The sequence below is a fragment of the Ipomoea nil genome, unplaced genomic scaffold (genome assembly GCF_001879475.1).
Source record: "Ipomoea nil cultivar Tokyo-kokei standard unplaced genomic scaffold, Asagao_1.1 scaffold2926, whole genome shotgun sequence".
NCBI classification, from domain to species: Eukaryota; Viridiplantae; Streptophyta; class Magnoliopsida; order Solanales; family Convolvulaceae; genus Ipomoea; species Ipomoea nil.
The window spans coordinates 4,042,746-4,070,529 of record NW_017619354.1 but is presented as its reverse complement, the minus strand read 5'-3'; the positions used below and the strand labels follow the sequence as shown (position 1 = coordinate 4,070,529).

General features: G+C 32.4%; 3 protein-coding genes across 3 annotated transcripts; 2 read left to right on the top strand and 1 right to left on the bottom strand.

Annotated features, from left to right (window-relative positions):
- The first annotated feature begins 1,267 nt into the window (after positions 1-1,267).
- On the top strand, positions 1,268-4,555 carry LOC109162078 (putative pentatricopeptide repeat-containing protein At1g26500). Its single transcript, XM_019310747.1, has 2 exons — positions 1,268-1,419; positions 2,861-4,555. Exon 2 carries the CDS (start codon positions 2,874-2,876, stop codon positions 4,425-4,427), a length of 1,554 nt encoding a protein of 517 aa, XP_019166292.1. The 5' UTR covers positions 1,268-1,419; positions 2,861-2,873; the 3' UTR covers positions 4,428-4,555.
- On the bottom strand, positions 4,515-10,618 carry LOC109162077 (probable methyltransferase PMT5). The gene is made up of 9 exons (XM_019310745.1): positions 10,391-10,618; positions 9,184-10,147; positions 8,845-8,980; positions 8,430-8,670; positions 7,390-7,609; positions 6,954-7,105; positions 6,566-6,869; positions 5,733-5,865; positions 4,515-5,594 (listed from the first exon to the last, which is right to left on the bottom strand). The coding sequence occupies exons 2-9, from the start codon at positions 9,690-9,692 to the stop codon at positions 5,445-5,447; spliced, it is 1,845 nt and encodes a 614-aa protein (XP_019166290.1). The 5' UTR covers positions 9,693-10,147; positions 10,391-10,618; the 3' UTR covers positions 4,515-5,444.
- Positions 10,619-18,608: 7,990 nt separating this feature from the next.
- Positions 18,609-23,476, top strand: LOC109161702 (beta-glucosidase 6-like). Its single transcript, XM_019310190.1, has 15 exons — positions 18,609-18,764; positions 19,002-19,068; positions 19,260-19,318; positions 19,538-19,613; positions 19,779-19,850; positions 20,049-20,136; positions 20,223-20,466; positions 20,652-20,767; positions 21,211-21,422; positions 21,795-21,826; positions 21,934-22,036; positions 22,164-22,254; positions 22,899-23,081; positions 23,113-23,159; positions 23,196-23,476. Exons 1-13 carry the CDS (start codon positions 18,609-18,611, stop codon positions 23,068-23,070), a joined length of 1,488 nt encoding a protein of 495 aa, XP_019165735.1. The 3' UTR covers positions 23,071-23,081; positions 23,113-23,159; positions 23,196-23,476.
- The last annotated feature ends 4,308 nt before the right edge of the window (positions 23,477-27,784 follow it).

Genomic DNA, 27,784 nt, shown 5'->3' with positions numbered 1-27,784 from the left:
TCGGAGCGGTAGTACGGGATCACGCCGACCGCTTTGTCGCAGCAAGAAACGGTAGAATTGTATGCGACCAGGATCCTTTCATGGCGGAAGTTTTAGCAGCTAAAGAAACGTTAGTCTGGCTGACAAGGTTACAAAGGTGTCGTATTATCCTAGAACCAGATTGTTTAAATTTTTGTAATGCTTTCAATTATAGTTTGGTAGATTATTCGTACATAGGATTGATCATTAAGCAATGTGTGTCGATTGCTAGAGACATAGGGAACGTCCAAGTCCAACATGTCAAGAGAACAGCGAATCGAGTGGCTCATGAACTTACTCGGACAACTGGTTCTACGTCTGTCTCAAAGTCGTGAACTGTTATCCCACCTGCGTGTATCTCTGGTTTATTGTGTTCTTAATGGAAATGTCGTTTGTTTTGTTAAAAAAAATATATGTTACTAATCGACCCGCTATACAAACATGTTTAGAATGTTTTAGCCCGCATGAGTAGCTCAACTGGTCATAGAGGTGAAACTTTGGAATAATGACCAGGGATCAAGTCTCACCAGCGGCAGTGTGGAACAACCTCTCAAAGTGAGGGGGGCTCCTTGTGCGCAGTGAGCACCGGTCTAGCCTCTATGGTTCATGTTCAGTTGAGTCACCATGATTTATATCCTTCCAAAATGTTCTGTTGGGCCGGGCCGGGGTATAGGGGACCCTTAAGGTTGGGGTTCAGCTTTTTGGAATAATGTTTTAATATAAGAAATTTATTATGACATTTTATACCGTCAATTTGTTCAACATAATATATTTGTAGTTACGGAGTAATATATTATTTATATGCACATACATAAACTGTTTTTTTTTTTTTTACAAAGGAAGGGGGATACTCATACAAATTACGCCTACAACGAGGCTCAAAACCTAGACCTCCCACATAGGGGAGCAATCCAATACCAATGGACCACAAGCCACTTGGTATAAACTATTGTTCATCATATCATATATCTGCAGATAACATATTATGTGTCTGTAGTTATCATATTATAGTTAACATGTACGTGTCTTCAATTTATTTACAGATACATAAACTATTAACTGAGTACCTACAAAATATGTGACACATAACTTTTTAACAAAAATCTATAATGTAAATTAGACCATGATCCATGGTATAAGAAGTGCACACTTTCTTTTCGAGTAAAAGACATTTTTGGTCCTAGACTTATAATGACTTGGACAATTTTAATCTAGGACCAAAAATGTCTTTTACTCCTTTCTTTCCCCTCTAACAAAAATCCGAACTTGACAAACAAATTCAACCATTCTCTCTTTCCTCCAACATGACCATGCTTTCTTTCTTCCAAGTAAACCAAAAGCTTCCCCAAAATCACCAACTTCCTCTTAATACAAAAACAAATATGGAACATAATTATTCACCATACACACTACTCAGTTATCAAACTCGAGTCTTCTGGACGTGGTAGTATCATTTGAAAGGCATTGGCCCTGTTTGGTAAAATGGCTGTTAGCTGATAGCTGTTAGCTGTTAGCTGATTCTGTTAATTAGAGTGTATAAATAGTTAATAATATTAGCTAATTGTAGAAAAGTGTTTGGTAAATTAGCTGTTAGCTGATAGCTGTTTGGTGTAATTTCTTTTTTTCAAAAAGCTAATTGAAAAGTTGCTTGGAGTAGCCTTTTGAATTTTAGCCTTTTGAAGTTGCAAAAAATTAATTAACCAAACATTTATATTGATATGTTAACTAAATCAAACAATTAATAGTGGTCAAATAAGTCAAAATTGGCCTATAAGCCAATTTTTTACCAAACAGGGCCATTGTAAATCTAGTCTTCTGAATTGAAGCGTCATAGGCTCATAGCTAACTTTAGTGCGAGACAAAGTCCATGGACATAAACCCATCTCCATAGACTGTCATAAGTTGGTTGACCTCATAATTAAAATTAGTTATTTATATCTTTTAACCATAAAATTAAAATAGTTTTTTTTTTTTTTTTCAGATCACGAGATGCCTGAGCAGACCCTAAGTGTAGGAGACACTTTTAAATCAGTAAGAACAACATTATTAGCCCATAATGGAGAGTTATTTCATGCCTTTTGAAGTCACAATGTCATGTTGGCGGAGAGAGATGCCAGAGAGAGAGAGAGAGAGGGTGGGAAGCTTTGCAAAGGGTGGGTTATTAATTTCTTCCCAAGGGAAGATAAATAAATGAGGAGAGAGGAGTTGTGCGAGTTTCGGCAATTGTCACGTGCCCGGTGGCGCGTCAGGCACGCTTGACAAGTTTGTTAAATATTATTATTATTTTTTTAAAAATTAATTTTGATTTTTTTTCTTTTTTCTCTCCCCTCTCATCTTCTCTTTCCTAATCACAGTTACAAAAACTCTTCAAAAACCGTAAAATAACTCCACCATTGTGGATGCTCTAACATACTTAGACTAATTCCCGTTTACATTGGGCCGACCAGTGTTACCCCCTAACAGTATGAGACACCTTTAAGTCCGTACCATACTCAGACTAATTTCCGTTCACACCGAGCCGGCCCAATTAAAAGACAAAGTGCTAGCCTGATTGATTTTTTTTTTTCATACGAGAGGAGGTTTGAATTCCCGACCTCTCTTAAGGAATAAGAGTGCACGGCCACTCACGCCAACCAACTTGGTTAATTAATTAAAATAGTTTGATTGATCACCACAATTTTTATTATTTTATCAAAACAATGATTATATATACATATAATCTAATTAGATGTTGAAAGATGATCATTTGTTTGAAGCATTGGACTAACCATTCCTGGGTCAGTTTAACGTTTACGTTTTTTTATTTTTATTTTTAAGTTAAATAAGTTTCATATCCATCCACCATTCCCACCAAAATGACGAGACAAACCGTAAATATAACTTTCAAATCTCTGTTCGTCCTCCACCACCGCCAACTCCTCTGCCGAACATTAACCGCCGCCTCCATAGCCCAATCACAGCCTCCCAGCCCCACCGCACCGGTCAACGAAGCGCACCTCCTCCGTATCTGCACCATTCTCTACCAGCAACAGCATTCCTCCGTGGAGAAGCTGCACAACAGCCTCCACAAAACGCCCTTCCACCTCTCCCACGAGTTCTTCCTCCGCGTTTGCAATAACTTCCCCTACTCATGGAGACCCGTTTACAAGTTCCACGAGTTCGCCGTGACCCGACCCGGGTTCGCCCACACGCCCACCACCCTCAACAAGATGCTCGATGTCATCGGGAAGTCGAGAAACATCGACCTCTTCTGGGAATTCCTTCAGGAGATCGGCAGACGTCGTTCGATCACCCCGAAGACCTACGTAATCGCCTTGAAAACACTAGCTTCGGCTAGAGAGCTGAAGAAATGCGTTGAAACTTTTCACGTAATGAACGGATTTGGTTATGAGTACAGCGTGGAGACTTTGAACAAGGTGGTGGAGGCTCTGTGCAGAGACAAGCTAGTTGAAGAAGCTAAGCATGTGGTTATGAAGTTGAAAGATTCAATAAACCCTAGTGTGGTTACTTACAGGTACCTGATATATGGTTTCTGTGACGTGGGCGATACAATTGAGGCCTGCAAGATCTGGAATTTAATGATTGATGCAGGTTTTGAGGCCGATATCGAGTCGATTGAGACTATGATGGAGAGGCTATTCAAGAACAATGACTACGGCCAGGCGTTGAAGCTTTTACAGTCCATGAGAGTGAGTAGAATGGATGATTTGGGGCTGTCAACATACCGGCTGGCGATCAATTGGCTGTGCAAGAAAGGGAAGATTGGGGAGAGCTATGCAGTGTTCGACGAAATGTCCAAGAGAGGGATTAACCCCGATAATTCAACATCAGCATCAATAATCTACGGGCTTCTTTGCAGAAGAAGGGTGAGGGAGGCATACGGGGTGTTGGATGGGATTGAGAACCCAGATATAACTGTGTATCATGGGATGATCAAAGGGCTCCTGAGGTTGAAAAGGCCAAGGGAAGCAACACAAGTTTTCAGGGAGATGATTGCCAGAGGTTGCGAGCCGATAATGCATACATATATAATGGTTTTGCAGGGGCATTTGGGGAGGAGAGGAAGGAAAGGGTGGGATCCGCTGGTGAACTTTGACACCATTTTTGTGGGAGGTTTGGTTAAGGCAGGGAAGACATTGGAAGCAACGAAATACGCAGAGAGATTGAGGTTCAGAAACGTTAAGGTGCCAAGATTTGATTATAACAAGTTCTTGCATTACTATTCGAACGAGGAAGGTGTGGTTATGTTTGAGGTGATGGCCAAGAAGCTGAGAGAAGTTGGTTCCTTTGATTTGGCAGATATATTTCAGAGGTACGGTGAGAAAATGGCAACCAGGGCCAGGAGAAGAAACAGATCTGTAATAGAGCCAGAAGATGAACAGAATGAAGAAATCAAATTGAGCCATTGAAAACAGAAGAAACAGAACTGTTGAAGCATATAACACAATATGGAGACGTTAAAATATTCTCACTATATGTACATACTGGAACAGAACTAGAGAGTTCAGGCATTATATTTATAACTTGTTTTTTCCTATATTAATGATTGATTCTAGCTTTTTGTACTAAATATTTGTTTTTAAAATGTTGTGTAAATTCCAACTACAAAATCAATGAAGATATATGAAAACCAAAAACAAAGACAAAAATGGGATGAATGAAGCACTACAGAATTTTTGTAACCACTATCCAAGACTCTGTGCGGGGGTCGTTTCTGCAGCAAAGGTTCTTATCATCAACACTTTTTGGAAAGAAATGTCTCCATCTTGTTCCTCAACCTACAGAAACACTGCACCAAAATTTGAAGCCTTTATTGTGCATTTGTGCAGTTCTCTCCCTGTAGGACATTATTATAATCAATTCACATCCATCATCATGTGCCATGGAAGGTGATGATGAGATAATGGATGGAAAAGAAAGAAATGAACCAACCCCCAGCTCCCACCAATGCATAAGTGTACAGACTGAAGTACAGAAAAATCTTGATAAAGTTGTGGTCCACTCATCCACCAGTCCACCACAGATATAACTGAAATGACAATCATTGTGATCTACCAACTGTTTCAGTAGGGAACAGATGAAACTAGGGTTCGTGGCTCTTGTGGTTTTGCCTTGTTCACATCTGTAATACCTTCATAGTTTTGGAAGCAGCTTTGAAGAGAATGTTAAAAAGTGGAACATTTCATATCAGACCAGACCTCCGACAAATAGAGTTGTTTCTTTTATTATATTGGTCTGAGGCAGGGGGAGGAGGTTGGTCTGGAAATATCGTGTTAGTAAAGAATGGTTTTTTTGGGTCTACATTTTTGGATGGGCAGAAGCATTGTGGGTGTCATGAGATACAAGACAGTTAATCATGTGGAATATTACCAGCTTCAGAAAACACTGGAGAACCATCAGCTTGGTAGATTTTCATCTCTTGATAATTATTTTTTCACAAATGGTTTTTGACATACAAGTAGACGCTGATCACTTCCATTCTGGAGGTCAATCACCCTGGCTTCCCAGCGGATCTGTGTGGCAAACATACGAGCCTTTTCTATATGGCCCAATTTATCCGATAGAATAACCCATCCCTGTAAGAGAACAATTGTTTAACACAAAATGTTAGTGTGCTAACATATTAAGCACTGAAGCTAGCTCAAATGTGTAAAGTATATACATTAAAAAAAAATGTTTAATTACACAGCAAGTCTGGGAAAGAAAAGACAAACCTCGGGCCTTAAAATACGATCCATCTCGAAAAGTAGATCAATCATACTGCATCTTTGTGAACTAAGGTGTGAAAGGAGCCCATTGGCATGAAGCATGTCAAATGTTCTAGGGTATGTAGGAAATGATTCACACCTGCCACAATTTTAACATTGAAGTAAATACCAGAGAATTATTGAAAAACTCTGGGGTTAGGCTATCCCTAAAACCTACATTACTTGATGAAACATTTTAAAGTGACATCAAATTCAAGAATATGAATGCATTGTGACAAATCTTTTATTCAGTAGAATACTTCAATATCTAGGCTGTTTCCATGAAATATAGTAGAAATCACACCCAAAAATGAGGTCTGTGTTATGACTCATCTACTTCTAAATTCTTTCTTTTTCAAATCTCATTATATTCTCTCCTAAAAACTAAACTAACTGCAGAAAGAAAATGCACCTTAGTTCTCACTCTATGTCAATCTACAAACTAAATAATAGATAGAAATATACATATCTTGAGAGAGAATCACAACAAACCAAAAGCATCGTTTCTCTGCCGTCTAGCATAGATCTTTGTGTTATTTCAAGTGATAGCTTGACCACTCAAAATAATTACACAATGCAGCAAGCCAAGGTGGTGGGCCTGTTAGCAAGAATGCATACATGGGTGTATCAAGTAAATGAATTCGCATTGTTTGGTGCCAATGATGTCAGATGCCCCAAAGGTCCCCAAGTGTATAGCACAGCAAAGGTGTTTTTATCATCTCACATAGAATTTCTTCAGTTAACTCTATAAACAAATTGGTATGTGTATGCTTTTTTATAAGGCTAAACTAACATATTACCAGTTATGCAGAATGCCTGCAAATCCTCGATCAAGTATGAGAGGAAGTGTATTGTGCACCCCAAGAGGCACAACATTCATCACCCACACTGATTTTCCTGCCTCAGATAATGCAGCATTTAATCCCCCATAATATGCATTCATATCCATAACATTCCGAACCATATTATATGGAGGCAATGGATCCTCGTCCCCAGGCCTCTTTGGATGGTCAGAGAAAATTAAGGGTGACAGCAAAGACCAATAGTTTCTCAATGAAGATCTCCAGAACTCTAAGTCCTCATAGAAATCTTCAGGATGAATACCTGCTTAACAAGAAATTATTAGTTCTTTGAAGATGGACATATATAGAGTATCACATATCAGTCTTATAGAACTAGTATCCTTTCCATGAATTTCGAGTTCAGTTGAGTTCAGAGAGCCAGTTCTGGCATGAATGGGAATCCATCTATTGTTGGCTGTCCCTGAAATACAATGTGCAAGTGGTTGGTAATAAGTTTGAATATCCTCTCCATTACAAATAGGTACAGCTCCCTGCTTCCTACAACACAGAACCAACAGTATATTACAAGTAAAATGGCAAAATTAGGGTAAAGAATAGAATCTAGAGAGTGTCAGGAAGAAAGAGGTGGCAATACAGGCAGAAAGTGTAAACAAATGTGATCAGGTCCAATGTTACCCATATCTATATATATAAAGCATCTAATAGATATCAGAAGTGGTGAACAAAAATGTTTTCCCATATGTGAAGCAACAAGAATCAGAAACCATTTTTTATAGTGTAGCTTCTATACAAAAGCTATCCCATTAGTCTCACACTCTCACCTAGCACACTGAGAATCGACTGTCTTCTGCCAGATGAAAGTTTCTTCTTGTTGGGCCAAAAGGTTCCAACAAATTTCCCTGGAGAACTTTTCAAATGGAGTTGATAGTCTTCCCTTCTTTGAACTTATAAAATCTCTATTTTGCTGGCTTGTAGGTGAGGTTAACACAAAGTAGCCTCCAGGCTTCAATATACGGTCAGCTTCAATAAGAAATAGTCCATCTGGAATGCAAAATCACTATTAGGTTTCATGGTAATAAAATTCACCATCTATAATTGGAATAGAAGAAATTTTATACACAAATTGTTCACAGGCATGCTTTACGTTACTAGTACAGCACTATGTAACAACTACTCCACTATCTCTGATTAGTAAGAATCTATTCTTTTAATTGAATTTTAGAGTACTACTATTGTTATTTTGCTTGTCCCCATTCCAAAATAAAATTACCCTTTCTTTTCTGGTAAGCCACATGGGGCATCCTAACTTCATAAAAGAAGCACTTAAAATAGATTAAGAGCATGATATACGAGAATATAATGTAATAATATAAGGTTTGTCACAGAGAAAACCTAATAGCTACAAAGACCTATAATATACAAGCAGCTAATGGTTAATCTCCTTTAATGAGATAGAGTAAAATGTAGAAATATCTCAATGTTATAATTGAGCCATTGATAACACTAACAGCTATGAAGAGAAAGTACAAAATATCTGACAAAATGGAAAGAACCTATAACCAACAAATATCATATGTTCTTTATTTTTTTAGATGGTGCCTTTAAATGGCTGGGGTAGGCTGTAGAGAATATAGGCAGTTCTCGAAAAGCAGCATATAATTGTGTTACATGAAGTAAATACATTATACATTTGCAGAAAAAGCACAGTTCAAGTTACAAAAGAAAAAAAAAAAAAAAGAATTTAAAAAAGCAAACAAATTTATTATGGTAATCAAACTCACTGAGGCATAGATCAACAAATAAGGATAACGACTAAGAAGTTTCATAAGAAATGTCATCTTCGATGCAATGAAGGCAATACCTTTCTTATCCCATATGATCCCACACTGTGCACAATGAACCATGTCATATGACAGTGATGGGAATGGAAGCTGATTAGCAATGAAGTTGCCAATCACTGCTGGAAGTCCTCTCTCAAGTGCTAACTGGACTTGGCTACTTGAAGATTCATATGATGCCACACAAAGAGGCATCAGCTTTAGAGAGAGTAAGTGAGCCCCAAAGCTACCAAATCCACAGCCAATATCTAGTACATTGTGCACCTGTTATTACCAGAAGATAAATTATCTTAGCCTCAGTAAAAACTGGTTTGAAATCATGGTTTCAGTATCAAAAGTGGAGCACAGTATAGCAACTAAACAAGAAATGCTGGTCCTCAAAACAGCAAGTGGGAGATAGAGTAAGTGTTAAATGAGTATAAAGTAACCAAGGCTTACACCAGCTTGAAGAAGTTCAGTGTCACTTCCTAACCCAATCAACTCTGCAATTAGGTGAGAGTAGTCTTTGACGTCATCAACACCTGCTCCATCATCTGAACGGAAAGCAATTTGATTCTCTTCTAGTAACATTAGCCTGGTACATTTGATCACTAATTAGAAGAAAACAGTTGTCACTCACAAAGAAACTTTACTATTCTGCAATCTGCATAATAATAAATCATAGATAGTAAAAAACTCAATCCACTGCTTTTATGATCTTTGCAGACTATATATTGAATTCAATATTTTTAGCATCTCTAATTTAATCATAGAAGGTGAATAATTGAATATAATTACCTTTTCGTCATGCTTCCAGATGAAAGGAAATGGCCTTTGGTTAACTTCACATTTCCGCTCCAGATGACATCCCTTCCTGCAGGCCAAGTCAAAGGAATCTTATAGTCCTTAGGTGGACGCACTAAACAATCCTGCAGATCTTGTGATACTTCACAATGCCGATCAAACTCCTCCCCATCCTTAAACCCAGAAAGCAAATTTGCAGACACATTGTAGCAAGGGACATAGTTCTCTCTACCCTTGCTACAAATACCAACATGCTTTATCCGGTTAGATCCATGGGAAATGCTCCTTAGTTCCAGGTAATCTCCTGCTGCTTGCTCCTTCAACCTTCTATAATTTGTATAAATGTTAGGTTTTGAAGAAGTAACAGAGTCAAAAGCACTCGAGGAAGATGATCCCAACAATGATATTAGCCCAAATATGCTGACAAGAAGCAAGAGCAGCCAATTGAGTGGTGGTCTAGGGCCGAATATTATGGATAGCTTGTTGAACAAAGGGCTTCTCATGACCAGATTTTGCAGACCCCTTTAATTTGAGCTGATGCACTCCACACGTACTAGCTATTGTTTTGACTTGAACCTCCAAAGTCCACATAAGCTACAACCTATTGTAAGGCACAATCCCTCGTAAATATCATTCAAGTCCCAAGCAACTTCAACTGGCATTGGTAGAATCTAATAGCCAAGCTTTCATCAATTGCAATAAATTCAGCAGCTACACCCTATGAATTAAATAGTTGAACTATAAACCAGCTTAATTGATCCTTTCAACCACCCATTCTAACCACAACAACAGAATTCAGAAAAGAAAATCACTCCTCAGAAAACTAACGCACCAACTACCACACCTTCCAATTCAAATACTTCAGGCCTTTTCAAAAACTCCGCGAGTACTGCCAAATTCACTCTTTTCCAAAATAAGTCTTACTCCTAAGAAATCCAACAAGTAATCTTGCATCAACCTGCAAAAACATCACCAATTTTTTCAAACAAATAACCAAGTGGATATAAACAAATCCTAACTAACTTTGAGACAAAGTTAGATAGCATTACACCGATGAAGATCTCAAACTCAGATCGGCTCCACACAATTCCCCAAGCGTAAAGTTAAAAATAGAAATGACACCAATAATCAATAATCATAACGATCATCATTACAAAGCAAACGACTATTAATTACAGGACATTAGGGTTTTTGAGCGTACCAGCTAGCTTCAGAACAATGCATCTGTATGTATAGCTTTTCCTGTGTATGCATACACTGAACCGACTATGCAGAGCACAGATTCACCATTAACGTCTGACGAAAGAGAAAGAAGCAAACAGCTTTTTGGTTGGATGCAGAATCCTACTCCGAGTTCTAGTTCTCTAAAATGGAGAAATTATATATTATTGAATCTTAATTTATACAGTAATATTTTATGATAGATCTGCCGTATATACACAACACTCACTGTTATAGTGGAATAATAATTGTGCTTGCATTATTCTCCCTTTTGCCGGTATTAATACGGAGTAACATCGAAACTTGAGATTTTTGGTCCTTAAATTATTTTACTTTTAAAATTTTAGTGCTTATAATGACATAATAACACATAACACTCATGTTATGTTATGTTATGTTATGAGTACTCAAAAAAAAAAAAAAATTAAATAAATTTAGTTCCTATCGACTTTGTGATCTAATGCCATATAGTGACTTTTTCAAATGAGAGGTCATGAGTTTAAGCTCCAGTAGTGGTGGTATTAACTCTTTGTGTTTAAGATAGAGTCAATACTACCCAATGACATTCACGGTTAAAAATTGTATTAAACAAAAATTGCTAATAAAGTTTGATAATCATAGATTAAAAGTTCAAAATAATGAAGAATTAAGGAACTAAATTTGTTTAAATTAATTAGCATGAATCAAAATTTTAAAAGTGAAACAATTTATGAATAAACGTGTTGAATTTCATAATAACATTAATAAGAAAAATTCCTTTAAAATTAAAAGGACTTTTTTTCCCAAAAGAAATGTGTCTCATATATTACTAGAAGGGTGTAGGGCCAATGCCCCTAGTATATGAATATTTTTATAAATGTAGAGTTAGAATTATTTATAAATATGATGTTTGTAGCATTAAATGTATTATCATTATAATTAATAAAATAACTCTTTCCTTCTCATGTAAGCAAACAGTCCAACCATGTAAGTATTGTTCTTCTTGACTTTTATGTCTTTGTTCTTAATCTCTCTCTCTCTTTTTTTTTTTTTTTTTGTAAGCATAAACTACAAAAGTCACTATAAAATTATATCAATAGTCATTCGAAATGGACACAAACACATGCAAGCCAATTGGAGGATCACCAATAATGTGTGTAGACGGTATAGTCAACTAATTTATACAATTATTAATTTTTTTATAATATGTTTTAACCTGCAATTTCAATCTCTAAATAAAGTTGAGTGTGCTTTTCTCTCTTTTTTAAAAAAATGAATATTCGTTAATATTATAATGTAAATATCAAAAATAAAAAATAAAAAATTGATTGTAAGGGCATCCTCAATAGTGGTAGAATTTTGAGGAGATTTTGCAAGTGTTAGGAAAGAGAAATGGGTAAAAAACGAAAAAATAAAAATAAAAATCAAAAATAAAATCAAAAACTGAAAAAAATTCTCAAAAACCCCCCAAAATCCCAAAAATCTCCAAAATTCCTTAAATAACTTAACAACCCCAACCATCTCTCTCCTCCAACACATCAATTTTTTCTTAAAATATGTGCAAACTCCTCCTAATAGGGATGTCCTAGTTTGGTTGGGAGGGAGGAATTAGGTAGGAAAAGAATTGCAATTCGGTGGGAAAAGAATAAGGTGAGAATAATGTAGGAATTCAAATTACATTGTTTAGTACGGAAGAATAGAATTACAGGGAATGATAATGCATAAAAGAAGTGGTAAAAAGACTAAAATGTCATTGTGTAATAATAAAAAATAATAATAATAACTAAGAGTAATATTGTCATTTGCTTACTTTTTTCCTTCCTTAAAAGCATTGAATTGCAATTCATGAGGTACCCCCATGAATTGCAATTCAACAAAAGGAGGGAATTACAATTGGCCAACCAAACATTTGTAATTTTCATTGCCATTGAATAAGGTAGGAAAGGAATTACAATTACATCCAACCAAACACCCCAAAGTGTTGTAAAAGTTTTATTTACTTGTGAATGTAATAGTATAACAAGTTAGAAAGTGAACAAACAGAAACAAACGTAAGGTAAGGTTAGTTGATGATTGTTGTGAGTAATGATAATTGTGGCTTATATGAAGAGCAATGTAGTTAAGACTTGGCCTAAACAAAATTAGAAAAGTGCAATGATGCCAAATGGAGCCGGGTAGGTAATTTCCTCCGTGCTTCCGGCAAGAATATATATACTCCGTATGTGTTTCTATCTGCAATAATTAAAAGATCATAAAATAAGATTTATAGATGTGACACATTATGCTTCTAGTTAACTAATGACTTAGCAATAATATAACCATTAAAAAAAGAAAAAGGAGAAGGTGATTGCATGTCCACATGGAATAGAATTGGGTTACTTGACTTGCTAAGCTAGACTTTATACTAACACGGTAACATGATAGAAGACTTCAGGTAGGTGTTTAGACATGACATTCCTCTCTTCCTTCCAAACATTTTTATACAAGATTATTTTGGCTTGCCTTGAATATTTTCTAAAAGCATTAGTGAAGTTTTTCTCTTCCTTCCAAACATTTTTATACGAGATTATTTTGGCTTGGCTTGAATATTTTCTAAAAGCATTAGTGAAGTTTCATCTCAAACGAAGTTTCTAGGAAGTTCTCCACCTCTTAGATTTGGGAGACGTGTACTTCGTTTCCGACCGTCATTTTTTTTTTTTTTTTAACATTATTTGGAGTCGAATGTTGCTTTCGTCACCCAACAATCTATAATTAAAGACGGGTGATCGATCTTTGAGTGAGACCATTGATCTTTGATGGGACCTTTGATTTTTTTAAAAAAATGATATCAATTTTTTGTCCATATAATATGTATGTAACATGCATGAAGCTAGAAACTTGTCATTTGGATATATTTGTACGATTTTAATTCGGATGCGTGACGATTTATCGACCTAAATATATATTATGTGTATAATTCAGTGATATATATATTTGGCCTTTATTCTATTTAATTTAAATGTGGTTTAAAATAATTAATTCCAACTAAATTGAGCTTTATTTTGTAAAAAGAAGTTTGTACTTTCATTTACTATTATTATTATTATTTTTTTTTTTTTTTTTTTTTTTTGAAGAGAGTACTTTTGTTTATTTAGAATTAACTTTTAATATTTGAGCCGAATTATTTGAATTTGCATGTTTAAAAGTTTAGTGAAGGAACTGAATTTGAGATGGATTGAAGTAATAAGCATTAGGAATAAGGTTCAAGTTGGCCACTGAACGTAACATGAAAATGCAATTAGGCCACTGAACGAAAAAAAAGTGCAATTAGGCCACCGGACACTTCAAATGTATGCAATTTCACCTGATAGCAGGTTACCATCAATTTTAGCAGGTTACCTACTTACGTGGCAGCTGAGTTAGGCATTTTAAATAATTTTTAATAAAGTTTAATAATAATATTTAAAAAAAAAACTTATTTAAAACAATTTTAATTTTTTTAAAATTTATTTATTTATTTTCAATTTTTTTTTTAAAAAAAAATTGTTATTAAAAATTATTTTAAATTATTAAAAAATGCCAACTCAACCGCCACGTAAGCAGGTAACCTGCTAAAATTGATGGTAATCTGCTATCCGGTGAAATTGCATACATTTGGAGTGTTCAGTGACCTAATTGCACATTTTTGGGTGTTCAGTGGTCTAATTGCATCTTTTTTTCGTTCAGTGGCCTAATTACATTTTCAGGTTACGTTCAGTGGCCAATTTGAACCTTATTCCTAAGCATTATAAATGACCTTGCACTCAAAACCATTACATTTGCATAGTGTTGAAACTCGCAAAAAACTTGACGCTGTAGACACCAATACCACAAAATGATTAACCTAGCTTTCTGAAAAACGAATTTCCGTTAGCATCCTAAATAGAAATAAGTGTTTTTTTTTTATGTGTCAATTATGAAAGAGAGGAGGAAAAGATAAGAAGGAAATCGAGAAAAAAAAAATTAAAAAGTTTGATGCGAAAAAAAAAAAAAAAAGCGGGCGCGTGCAGCGCTAGGCATTCAAAAAGTGTGAAAAACCACATATGGAAATGCTCTTACTCCTAGAACTCCCACATTCCAAAGTAAATCACATAATTTAGTAGTCTATTAGAGCGTCCCAAGTATAACTAGTTTTTTTTATGGTTTTTATCCGTCCATGTAAGGAGAGTGAGGAGAAGAGAGGAAGCAAAGAAAAAAAATTCACAAAAAAAAAAAAAAAAAAAAACGCTGACAAGTGCTCAGAATTTTTTTTTTTTTTTAAACATATGTACGCAATACACGCGCGCAGCATGCAGCAGGTGCACGAAACCTACAATGTTGTAAAAACCTACAATGTTGTACGTAATCTCCTCATTTCTCTGTCTTTTAGCATCAACAAGAAGGCCACAAAAATGCATTATATTGTAAAAGTGAAAAATCAAAAAAAAAAAAAAAAAAATCCCTTCCCAGGCTAGTTAAAACCCCAGCCTTGATTTTTTGGTCGGCAAAAACCAAATAAAATCCACAAATGTGAATACTCTTACAGGGCGTTTGGTTGAAGGGAATTTAAATTCCCTTCCCACTTAATTCTCACATAATTTCACAGACCACAAAATTCCCTTATTTGGTTGAAAGGAGTTGTAATTCCATTGAATTACAATTTCCCCATTTTCATGGAATTAAAATTCAAGGTCCCCCCTGCGATTTTAATTCCTGAGATATTAGGAAGAAAAAAAGATAGTGATGAGTCAAAATTATCCATTCTTTTTTTAACCTAAAATTAATCTCTAACAACAACAATGGATATTTTTGACTTTATACTACTTATTCCCTTTCAATTTCTATGTATACCAAACATTGGAATTGAAATTCTCAGTAATTCTATTCCTGTAAACCAAACACTAGATTTAAATTCCCACTTTATTTCAGTAATTCATCTCCCATGAAATTGCAATTCTTTTCCTATATAATTCCCCCTCTCCAACCAAACGCCCTGTTAGATGAGAAGATCAGTGCCTAACATTAACGAGTAGCCCACAAAATGATTAACCTCTTTATTACTTAATTATGGTATCTCTAAAGTTAACATTATTTATTATTTTTTTTTTCAGTTTTTCATCTTTCCAATTTTTCATTTCTCTTTAAAAAAAAAAAAAAAAGAAAAAAGAAAAAAAAAAAGAAAAAAGAAAAAAAAAAACTAGAAATGTTGTTGCAAGGAACCAAAGGGTGGATGTACTATAGTGTTCATTCGTGTATGTCTATTTTTTCAAATTTGGAGAATTAGTTCAATATATTCTCCAAATTCTTTTACTAAACAAGTTTTTAGATTTTTCATTTCTCCAATTCTCTAGTTTTCTCTAGTTACTAAAAGCACTTCAGAATTATCTAGTTTAAACTGGTTAACTATGATCTATAAATAATCTAAATTGATTTACCTTCTTTAAGTCCTTTATCAATTAGGGTTTCAAACGAATTTGACTTGGGCAATGATTATAGGTATTTCTATTTAATCAAAGTTAAATTTATGTAAACAAATTATCAATACTATAAATAAATAATTAATTAACTATTTAAAAATAAGTAGTTAAGTGAATAAAACATGAATCTCGTACCCATTAAACGTTGGAATTTGACAAATAAAAGTTTGGTGCCCTCTTGCATACGGATGCAAAAATGACGTCGTTTTGCATCGAAACGCGCGTCTTACTTTAAAAAAAAATCAGTTTCGATTCCCAGCAACAATATTATGTTATTCATTTTTTAGTTCATTCATTCTGGATTTTTAGTTATGAAATTCTGGATGTATAGTTATGCAATTCTGAATGTATAGTTATGCAATTCTGGATGTGTAATTATGAAGTTATGGATGTGTAGTTATGCAATTTTGGATTTATAGTTATGAAGTTATGGATGTGTAATTATGCAATTCTGGATGTATAGTTTTGAAGTTATGGATGTGTAATTATGCAATTCTAGATTTATAGTTATGAAATTATGGGTGTGTAGTTATGTAACTGGATGTATAATTATGAAATTATAGATATGTAGTTATGCAATTCTGATTTTTTTTTAAAGTTAAACGTCAAAACAACATCGTTTTTACATCTGAATGCACCATTCATGGTGCATACGGATGCATAGCATAACGATCCACTTGCAGCCGCATTCCATAACTCTCTTTCTCCAGCTAGCCATGCTGCGTGCTTCTTTTCTCCTGCCGATAATGGCGCACTGCACGTCTGCACGCGCAGCACCTCCATCGCCACTGAATGCGGAAAAAACATTTATTTCAAATACAATCCAAATGCCCAAATTATGAGGTAATTAACTACTCGCACTTAGACAATGATGGGTGCAGCATGCATGGTGGTGTAAGTTTGTAACTTGTCACGATTTGATTAATTTAAATTATTTTTTATTTTTTCGTACTAAATTTATATGTGAGAGTCTACTTTTATTTTTTCAAATTATTCTCTTTGGTGTTAGTATTATTGTAACATGATCATTTTTTGTCATCCGTTAACAAAATCATTTAAATGGAGTTAAATACGTGAACATTTAAAATGTGTTGGGCTAACTCAACTAAATTATGTGTCGAGTTGGGTTGGGTCAAACAATAAAATATTGACCCGACTCGTCTCATACATGCACTAAAATATTTATAAAAAACAATGTTTGTTTGTTTTTTTTATTTTTTTATTTATTTATTTAGAGTTATTACATTTATCAATACATGATTGTATATCAGTCGTTATATCGTGTACCGCGGTGCATAATCAAAATGGCGCCGTTTCTGCAGTTATAATGGAGTGACACTACAGTGCGTCTAAATCGATATTGTCTCACATATTATTTTTATATTATCAAATGAAACTGTAGTTATAGCAAAATGATACTGTAGTTATGGTGAAATGAAACTACAGTATATATAAAATGAAACTGAATAACATTTCACATATTTGAGTGTATATTGTACAATGAAGCTGTAATTATATTGAAATGATCATGTAGTTGTGTTTTAATGAAACTATAATGTATATAAAATAAAATTAAATAACATTTTCACATATTTGAGTGTATAAATATTGAATGAAACTGTAGTTATATCGAAATGAAACTGTAGTTGTGTTGAACTGAAACTACGTACAGTGTATACAAAATGAAACTGAAGAACAGAGTTATTTTTTGCGAAAATTATGTTTCTTTTCATTAAACAAAACGACGTTGTTTTGATGCATGGTGCATGATCAATCATGCACCGCGATGCACGATATAATTTGTGATTGTATATGAGTTTGGTTGGGCTAAACCAAAAAAAAAAAAAAAAAAAAGAATTAACTCGACCCACGCAACCCAAAATGTTTTTAAACAATCAAGTTTGTTTTTCTTCAATTATTTTGAAAAATGAATCAATTTCACAATCAATCACTTTTGAGCTATTATAATGTCATCGTCAACAAGAATGCAAATATCCCTTTCGAGATTTGCATACATAGAAACCTACGAAATATTGTTTTTTTTTTTAAAAAAAAATATCGGACAATACAATGTAGCTAACCTGTCCAACAAACAACTTACCTATATGTTAAACACATTGTACATAGTTTTTTCCATATAAATATTTTTTTTACAAGTGAAATTTAAAGTTGAAATCAAATCTTTCATATAAGATTTGATTTAACCAATAAATAATAAATTGAGACAAGAAAAAAAAAAAAAAATTAACATACAAGTAGGTAGGGGTGTCAATGCGGCCCGCCCCGCCTCACCGCGGACTTTTTTTTATTTCGCGGGTCTTTGTGGCCCAGTCCGCGAATCCCGCGGGCTAGGATTATCTAACCCTAACCCGCCTCATGCAGGCTCACGGGTCTAACTTCAAAAAAAATTATTACATTATTATTTTATATTCAAATAATTTAACCTAAATAATATTAAAAAATTTTGTGTTTAAAATTTATAAAAGTTTACATTTTTAAAAATTATTAAATAATATATATTTCTTTTATTTATTTATTTATGAAAAAGCCTGGGGACTAGCCCGCCAAATCTGCAAAGCCCGCATTTTCACGGGCCAAGAATTCTAGGCACATATATACATATGCACAGTACACTCAAACATCCTAAGTTCAATGAAGTGATATATGCTTTAAACATAACCACGTACCTTAGCATCACCTCCTCTGTTCAATTGGCCTCAAAAACTTGTTCCAAAAATTTAAGGTATGTCGGTGAGGAAGGGCGGCGGAGCAGCAGTTGCAACCTTAACCGCCGCCGCCGTCTTTGTTCTGGTTACCAGCAGGTTAAGTGTAGCTGAGAACATTAGTAGAGGAAGCTTTCCAAATGGTTTTGTGTTTGGGACTGCCACTTCTGCATATCAGGTTTATTTCATTGTGTTTATCAATCTTATCTTATACATACTTTATATACTTTTAATTAGAAACTACTGAACACCATCCACCAAAAAGCATTCATATATAAGGACATGAAAGATTTTTATGTTAGAGTTGGGGTTCAACCTTTTAGAAGAATGAAAGATTTTTATGTAAAAATTTGTAAATATCTAAAAAAAAATCGAATTTTTAATTTTCAAAATAACTGCCAATCTGTTTCTTTAGTGTGAAGGAGCTGTGCAGGAAGATGGAAGAGGCCAAACAATTTGGGACACCTATGCACATAATTCTGGTAAATTATATTTTGTGTGTAATACTTAAAACCACATATATTGTTTAATATATATATATATAAATTTTGTATTTTCTAAACAAAATTAATGTGAATTGTTTTTCCCTTACTTAATTGGAATCATGGTGATGTAATAAAATATGTAATATTGATATTTAAGACTAATTAAAATGGAGTTTACGTTGTCGCAGGTAAAGTGATTGATAATAGCACTGCTGATGTAGCTGTGGATCATTATCACCGTTATCCAGTAAGGTTTCTCCAAATAATTTCGACAATTAATTAGCATGATTTAAGAAAAAAATTATTAAATGGTTATTATTATTATTATTATTATTATTATTATTAATTTATTATTATTATTATTATTATTATTATTATTATTATTATTATTATTATTATTATTATTATTATTATCATTATTATGTCTTTTATTTTATTTTTCATTGGTTGTCACATCTTATAACAGGAAGATATACAGTTGATGAAGGCTATGGGGATGGATGCCTACAGATTCTCCATTGCTTGGTCAAGAATATTACCAAGTATATATGATCCTCAGCATTTACAAATATATGAAAAATACAATTGTTTAAAAATAAGGCTAGATATATTATTATTATTATTATTATTATTATTATTATTATTATTATTATTATTATTATTATTATTATTATTATTGTTATTATTATGTGCTTTTGTAATCTCAGATGGAACTGGGGACATCAACCAGGTTGGAATTGATCATTACAATAAGGTCATCAACATGTTATTATCCCATGGTAATGTTATTTTAATTTTCAATTGTTTGTCAAAAATTATAAAATTTCTCAAAATAATTTAATTAGCTCTGATTGAAAACATCTGTGCAAGTTTTTTCTTTAGAAAAAACATTACTTTTTGTCATATATATTCATATATAAAATAATTAACAATTTCATACTCTAATTTCATTGACATAAACGTTATTAATTATCTAGGAATTGAACCATATGTTACCCTCTACCATTGGGACCTTCCTCAAGCTCTTGAGAACAAATACAGTGGATGGCTGGATCGACAGATCATGTCAAATATAATAACTAAATTTTTATTATTTTGTACGTACTTTGGTTGTCGTACTATAATTATTGACAGCACCCATTGATTTACAGAAACGATTTTGCGATATATGCGGAGACGTGTTTCCAAGAATTTGGCGACAGAGTGAAGCATTGGATAACTATCAATGAGCCCCACACCATCGCCGTCCATGGCTACGGTTCCGGACTCTTGGCTCCGGGGAGATGCACCGGCGGCTGCCCCGCCGGAAACTCTTCCACCGAGCCCTACATCGTCGCCCACAACCTGCTCCTAGCTCACGCCGCTGCTGTCAACATTTACAGAAATAAGTACAAGGTAATTATAATTAAATACAATTCAATTAACTAGGCATAATATCTTTTCAAAAAAAATAATAAATTAGGCATAATATAATATAATATTGATAATAATTTCTTTATAATTAAAAATTAAGAGGCAATATGATGCTACGTAGCATATTAATTTTTTCATATTTTGTGACGGCTATATTATTATTATAGGCTAAGCAAGGAGGTACAATTGGGATATCTTTAGATAGTTTTTGGTATGAACCTTTGTCCAACTCCACAGCTGACCTTGAAGCCAGACAACGAGCACTAGACTTCAACTTGGGATGGTGCGTAATTTTTAAAAAGAATTTATAGTGCCCATAAATATCATATCTACTACCATAAATAAAATAGTAATTCTATTTTTTTAAAATAAATTAAAATAGTAATTAATTTTGAAAATATCATCACTTCTTTCTATTTATAATAGTAGACATGATATATATATATTTTTAACCTAGTTAAATTTTAAACTTTTTTTATAATACAGATAATATCGATTACAATCACATATATTCAATTGTATGAGGCACTATTTTGCATCAATATCGAGGGTTAGTACAGCAAAAACAAAAGTAGCATACATGATTGTACCTAATATTATTGAGACAATATTAAAAATTTCTAATTAATTTTTTGACATGTACAAGATGGTGTGTGAAAATTCAGAATCTTAGATAATAATTTTTTATTTTTTTTTGTTGGTTGAATATGATTGAATTTAATCTAGGTTTCTTGAACCCGTGACAAGAGGGAATTATCCGGGGTCAATGAGAAGTAGAGTTGGAGAGCGATTGCCAAGATTTTCCAGAGTGGAGTATAATCTTCTCAGAGGTTCCTACGATTTCATCGGCATAAATCACTATACTACTTGGTATACAAGCAACGGCACTTCTAATTCTGCCTTCATTGATACTCCAGATGCTGGCACCATTTCTCAACGTATATCCTAATCTCCCTTCTTACAAAAATGTAAAAAAACACAAAGTATATATCTTTAAAAAAAAACAACAAATTCAATCTTGTTAACCCAGTACTTTAGTGCATATAGTAACTATATAGGTTGTTAATATAATGCAAGATCGGGTATCGAATCATAGTTTGTAGGTGTGACTTGAACAAAATTTAAATTAGCCTCACCATGATGAAAATATTGAATAGCATCCGCATGCTTTTAATAAGAAAAAAAAAAAAAAGACAATCAATCTTCTAAAACTAGAAATAATTAATCAGAAATGAATTGACTCTATTTTGAAAGATTGTATTATAGTCAAAACCTTATTAAATACAGAGTAATATAATCTTTATTTGCAGCAATAAACGGTACCACGCCAATAGGAGACAAGGTATGTAACAGTTTGATCTTACAAACAACACCTTTATGTAATACTATGATTCTTACATAGATTACTATGACTACCTACCTTGTTTATTTGATAAAATGATCATGTAGGCTAATTCAATATGGTTGTACATAGTACCTGGAGGGATGAAAAATTTGATGAATTATATCAAGCAGAAGTATGAAAGTCCCCTTGTTATAATCACCGAAAATGGTAATTGACATTCATTTTTTCTTCAACATCAGTGCTCATTGAAGTGGATAACGATTCTTAAAAAAAAAAAAAAAAAAAAAAAAAAAAAAAAAAAAAAAAAACCCTAAGGTAGTGTAACTATTGACAGGAATGGATGATGCCAAAGACGATGGTCCAAGAGATGCGAAGAGAATCAGATATCTGAATGACTATCTAACAAACTTGTTGGCTGCAATCAAGTATATGTCTTCACCTTATCTAAATATAATTCTTTTGTATTACTACTGACTCTTTTAATCACTTTCCATTTGAAAGAGTCATTTCGTGACACTACAAGATCATTAGAAACACACACACACACACACACACACACACACACACCACACACACACACACACACACACACATATATATATATATATATATATATATATATATATATATATATATATATATATATATAAAATGTTGTTAATGTATGTTTACCTGGCATATAGAATATACATATATCATACATCCTACTTTAAATTGTAAGTTATAATATACACTATTAGAAATCCCTTGATTTTTATCCATCTAAAGTGTACAAAAATCAACCAAGTTAAAAAAAAAATAATTAGTTAATAATTTCTAACCATCTATGGTGATTTTGAAAAATAAATTGAAATTTTTAATCACTTTAAAGTGAAAGGAATAGAGAGTAATTAGTGTTTCGCAATTTTAATAAAAAAATTAAAATTAGTTAAGTAAAATCAATAATCACAGTCATATATAACTGTATTTATAATCATAAGTTTTAGGGGATGAAACCATATATGAATTAACAGATTTTTCCCAAAAAAAAAAAATAACAGATTTATATTGGATATTGTTGAATATGCAGAGATGGGTGCAATGTGAAAGGGTATTTTGTTTGGTCACTTTTGGATAACTGGGAATGGACAGCTGGATACACTTCAAGGTTTGGTTTATACTATGTGGACTATGATGACAACCTTAACAGAATTCCCAAGAATTCTGTCAAATGGTTCAGGGACTTTTTGGCATCTACTTAATTAATTACTACTTTTTTTTTTTTTTTAGAAATAAATTACTACTTCAATTCAGATCAAAATGGGAAATGTATGTAGGTGCTCTAAAGAATTGCCCTTAATAATTTTTTTTTTATTTTGGTGAGGAGAATGGCCCTTAATTAGCTTGTGTAAAAATCACAATCATATATAAATGGAGAAAAGATAACAGAAATTAAATACTCAAAATATAATTAAATTAACAAGTTTGCCCATATCCACATGCTTCCTACCCCATTAAAAGATAACAGAAAGAAAATGTCATCATATCCATATCCACATAAGGAAAAAATTAAAGCAGTTAGGAAGCATGTCTGATCTGCGTATGCTGACTCATGTAAATTTGTATTTTTATAATTTCAAACATTTCAATATATATTTTAAGTTCTTTTAAAAATGGTTATATTCTTTTCATTCTAGCTTGTCCATACCGGCACGTAATAGTATAATACAAACAAGAAAATGTTGTTACATTACATTCCCTTTGTGACTTAACTCAATGGTTTAAGTATCACTCAGAAAATATTGCTCCAGCGGTAAGGTTGTAGGATTTGAGGTGATTAAGTCTCCTTGTGCGCATAATGTATAGACATCAAGACACGGATGAAAACTAATGATGGATTGAAGATTAGTCTAGCGTAATTTGAAAAACCTAATATATTAAAGAAATATCGAGATGCTACAGTCAAACAGGAAAAAGAATTATTATTATTTTTTTAAAAGTAAAAACAAATGTGGATTTTTCTGAGAATCCTAGGTTAATGCAGAGAATGAGGTCATCCAAGAGTCTAAAATATTTAAGAAAAAAGTGAGCTAGAAGAGTATCTCAATTACAAATGATTTTCATTCTCTAATAAGAATATCAATATATATATATATATATATATATATATATATATATATATATTATAAGTATCGTTGAAATATCGTTAAATGCTAACATGAGATTAATAGAATATTTCTTAATTAATTTTAACATGAGATTAATAGAGTTATAACAAAATGAAGACATTTTGTAAAGTTAAAATATAATATACAACATTTTCAACTTGATGTATAAATTTATTGGGTATCTCCCTCTTTTTGGAAGAAAAAAAAAATGGATTATATAATATATATATAGACAAACGTACGAAGTGCAGGCTTTAGAGACACGCTAGTGAGTTATTACGTTGCTTCCAAGCTTTGCATATCAGTGGTTTGTGAAGCAATGAACTTACATAAACTTACTTAGTAAAATACTCCGTACTATTCTATTCATTTAATAATGTTATTCTTTTAATTTTAATTTGCTACTGGTCGTGTCTTATATATATATATATATATATATATATATATATATATATATATATATATATATATATATATATATATATTGGAAGTATGAATAGCTAAGATTTATATATTATCTCGAGAAAATTTGTTATATGATTAAAAATTACAAGTTATGCCATGACTTTCATAAAAGAATAGAACAATTTAATATAATAATGCATGCTTGTCAAATTTCTTTTTAGTTTATTTTGTTTAGTAATTTTTTTTTTTGATTTAATAGTACTTTTAATGTAGTTCGCTCTTAAATATATAAATTTTATGTTCTAATACTAAACTTAATATTATGAAAAGTTAAATTAAAAATAACTTCAGTCAAGTCTTTTTAACTTGATCAACACATATAATAATGGAACAGAGGAAGTATTGCCCTTTTTCTTTTATTCTTTTATTATTATTATTATTATTATTATTATTATTATTATTTGCATACAACATAAACTCATTTGTTTTTATCTTGGTCATTTCAGAAAACTCATAAATTCTAAAATAAAAATACTAAGGCAAATGAATAATTGCGAAAACAAATTAAGTCTTCTTATATATATATATATATATATATATATATATATATATATATATATATATATATATATATATATATATATATGAGTTCAGGTGCGACAGTGTCTTACGGTGCGGCGGTGCAGCAACACCAATAGTTCAACAAATATGCGCCATCAACGTTAGGAAAATACACCACAAAAAACAGAGTAAACAGAGCCCCGCATCACCAAACACACACCATTAAGTGTGAGTAAAAACACCATATAGTGTTCGAAAATACACCATTGGAGATGGTGAGTTATATGGTGTATTTTTTTGGGTCTGTTGTGTATTTTGTGATGTTTTATTGCATTTCATTGTGGTGTGTTTTTCTTACACTGTTGGTGCATATTATTAACACTGTTGGTGTATTCTGAAATTTCGCCGCACCGCCACACGGGAAGACCCGCCGCATTTGAACTTTATTCTATATATATATATATATATATATATATATATATATATATATACACACACACAAAAGGAAATGAACTAACTGCACAACTTCTCATTTTGCCATAATGGCCTTAAAGTCGTCATCATGCATGTTCTCTTGAATATTCCTTATTATCAATTAAGTGATATAAATTTTGAAATTTTTTAACCTAAGGTATAGTGGTACCAAGTTGCATTCTCATATGGGATGTTGTGAGTTTGAGCTCCAATAGAGACTGTATTGACTCTTTGTGTTTCAGTAGGTTGAGAAAGTAGTTATGAACAGATACTATATTGTAACAAAGCCGCTAGCATTAAAAAAAAAAAAAAAAAAAACTCTTAAAAGTTTTCAAAATTTTAGCACAATGAAAGATGGAAATTAAATGGTATTTTTGGAACTCTAAAGACCAACAATATAAGTTTAATATAATTTGTATTAGACTCTCAAATAGTATTTTCAGTATGTAACAGAAAATTACTATTTATATTTTTAAATTATACTTCTAAGTTTTATTTTATCTCATAAAATTATAATATTGACATTTTTATTGAGACTCATAAAGATAAAAATAATTAATTATCAATCATTACATCAGGAAATAAAAGTAAGAAAACTACGTAAACAATGAATTGGAAAAGGGAAAAGTTGATAACAGTCCAAATGAGCAGGGCGGCATGCAAACAGATACTCCGTATATTTTATATATAGGAGGTAGGGACTAGGGAGTAGAATGGACAAAGCACTAGTGAAGAATGGGAATGATTTCCCATGAAACTCAGGTGGGAAATGGCGAAAAGGGGATTGACTATTGGGCACAATCCACTAGACATACGCAATTACAAGATTGCAATCATTCCCAACATCAATATCTGCCAATCACATGATTATTGTTTACTTATTTAGCAGTTACATATGACTATGAGAGCCAAGATATTGACCCACCACCTCCAATCAAGTGATTAACCACCCAAAAAAAAGATAAAGAACGAAAGAAGCCCAAAGCACCTCACTCATCCACTATCCCGGAAGAGACAAATTAATTAAAGCCCCATGCTAAAGAGTATGTAAGAGATGAAGTTGAAAAATAAGTTTTGAATTATTGCTTTGAAATAGAGATCGAGGGGTTTTTTTTTTTTTTTTTTTTTTTCAATCAACAAATTCTTAACTCTTAATATTCAAATGAGTTAATTTCTTTTTAATTAGTTGTTGGTGCCTTCATAGTTAGTCTTTTATGTGCATATTCTATACTATCCTATTTAAGATCATAACATTATTGGTTATGATAATATGATATAATGATATTTTTATATTTAATCTCTAACTAATAATTTGGTCATATATAAGAGATAGGGTAATAGACAAAATTTTGTCATATACGGAGAATATGTTACTGATTAAAATACATACTCACATGTTGCACATTTATATTTATATATTTTATGTTTAACATACCTCTTACGTGTGTGAGTTAGTTACTTTTTGATGAATTTCAAGTAATATGTGAACCATAATCTCTTTTTATTGGATGATGGGGGAGATTCAAACCCATTAATCTATTACCCTTTCTCTTTTTATTGAATGATGGGGAGATTCAAACTCATTAGTCTATTACCCTTCGCTTGAGTTATACTGAGTACATGGTCGGAGATATATATTGCAAAGAATACAATTACTCTTTCACCTTTCTCTTATATATATATATATATATATATATATATATATATATATATATATATATATATATATAGCAAAGAATACACAACTGTAAGGAAACTATTCTACAATTGAAAATAGAGAAAATGTATGAATACAGGGCACATAGTAGACATATTCTTATCAAACAAGATAGTAATTTAATTTTCAATTATCATTTTTTTTAAATGGTAATGAATTAAATGACATAAATATCATGTTAAGAATAAAATATGATCACAATATTAATTATTAATTAGTTAATAACTAAATTTAAAATGTTATCATTACAAAAACTAAATTACAAATTAACTTTTTTTTTATTGGTGTCAAGAAAATTTATAGTCATTACCCAAATGTATATTAAAATATGCATTAAGAGATATCCATCGAGAGAATGTTGAGCAGAATCAAACTCATAACTTTTAATAAAAAATACTTGACCCTTTCAATCATTTCTTTGAGGACAATTGCGAATTAAAACATGTTTCCTACAAATGTGAGTTATTAATTGGTTGAAGAAGATCGATGAGATAAAAGTGGGAAAAGATCCTCATTAAATTGTGTAATTTTGTTCGATTTGCACCTTTCGCGGCAAATTAAAAGCCATAGTACTATATATACAGCTGATTCATACTTACAAATTAGATAGATTGGGCAAACCAACAACAAACAAAAATATAAGGAGTAGTT

Coding starts and splice junctions, on each gene's coding strand:
- LOC109162077 (XM_019310745.1), bottom strand. CDS start 9,692: ATGAGAAGCCCTTTGTTCAACAAGCTATCCATAATATTCGGCCCTAGA. Junction 6,870..6,953: donor AACTGAACTCGAAATTCATG/GAAAGGATACTA, acceptor CTTGTTAAGCAG/GTATTCATCCTGAAGATTTC. Junction 5,595..5,732: donor ATCGTATTTTAAGGCCCGAG/GTTTGTCTTTTC, acceptor GTTCTCTTACAG/GGATGGGTTATTCTATCGGA.
- LOC109161702 (XM_019310190.1), top strand. CDS start 18,609: ATGTCGGTGAGGAAGGGCGGCGGAGCAGCAGTTGCAACCTTAACCGCC. Junction 19,319..19,537: donor ATCATTATCACCGTTATCCA/GTAAGGTTTCTC, acceptor ATCTTATAACAG/GAAGATATACAGTTGATGAA. Junction 22,037..22,163: donor TGTTATAATCACCGAAAATG/GTAATTGACATT, acceptor AACTATTGACAG/GAATGGATGATGCCAAAGAC.
- LOC109162078 (XM_019310747.1), top strand. CDS start 2,874: ATGACGAGACAAACCGTAAATATAACTTTCAAATCTCTGTTCGTCCTC.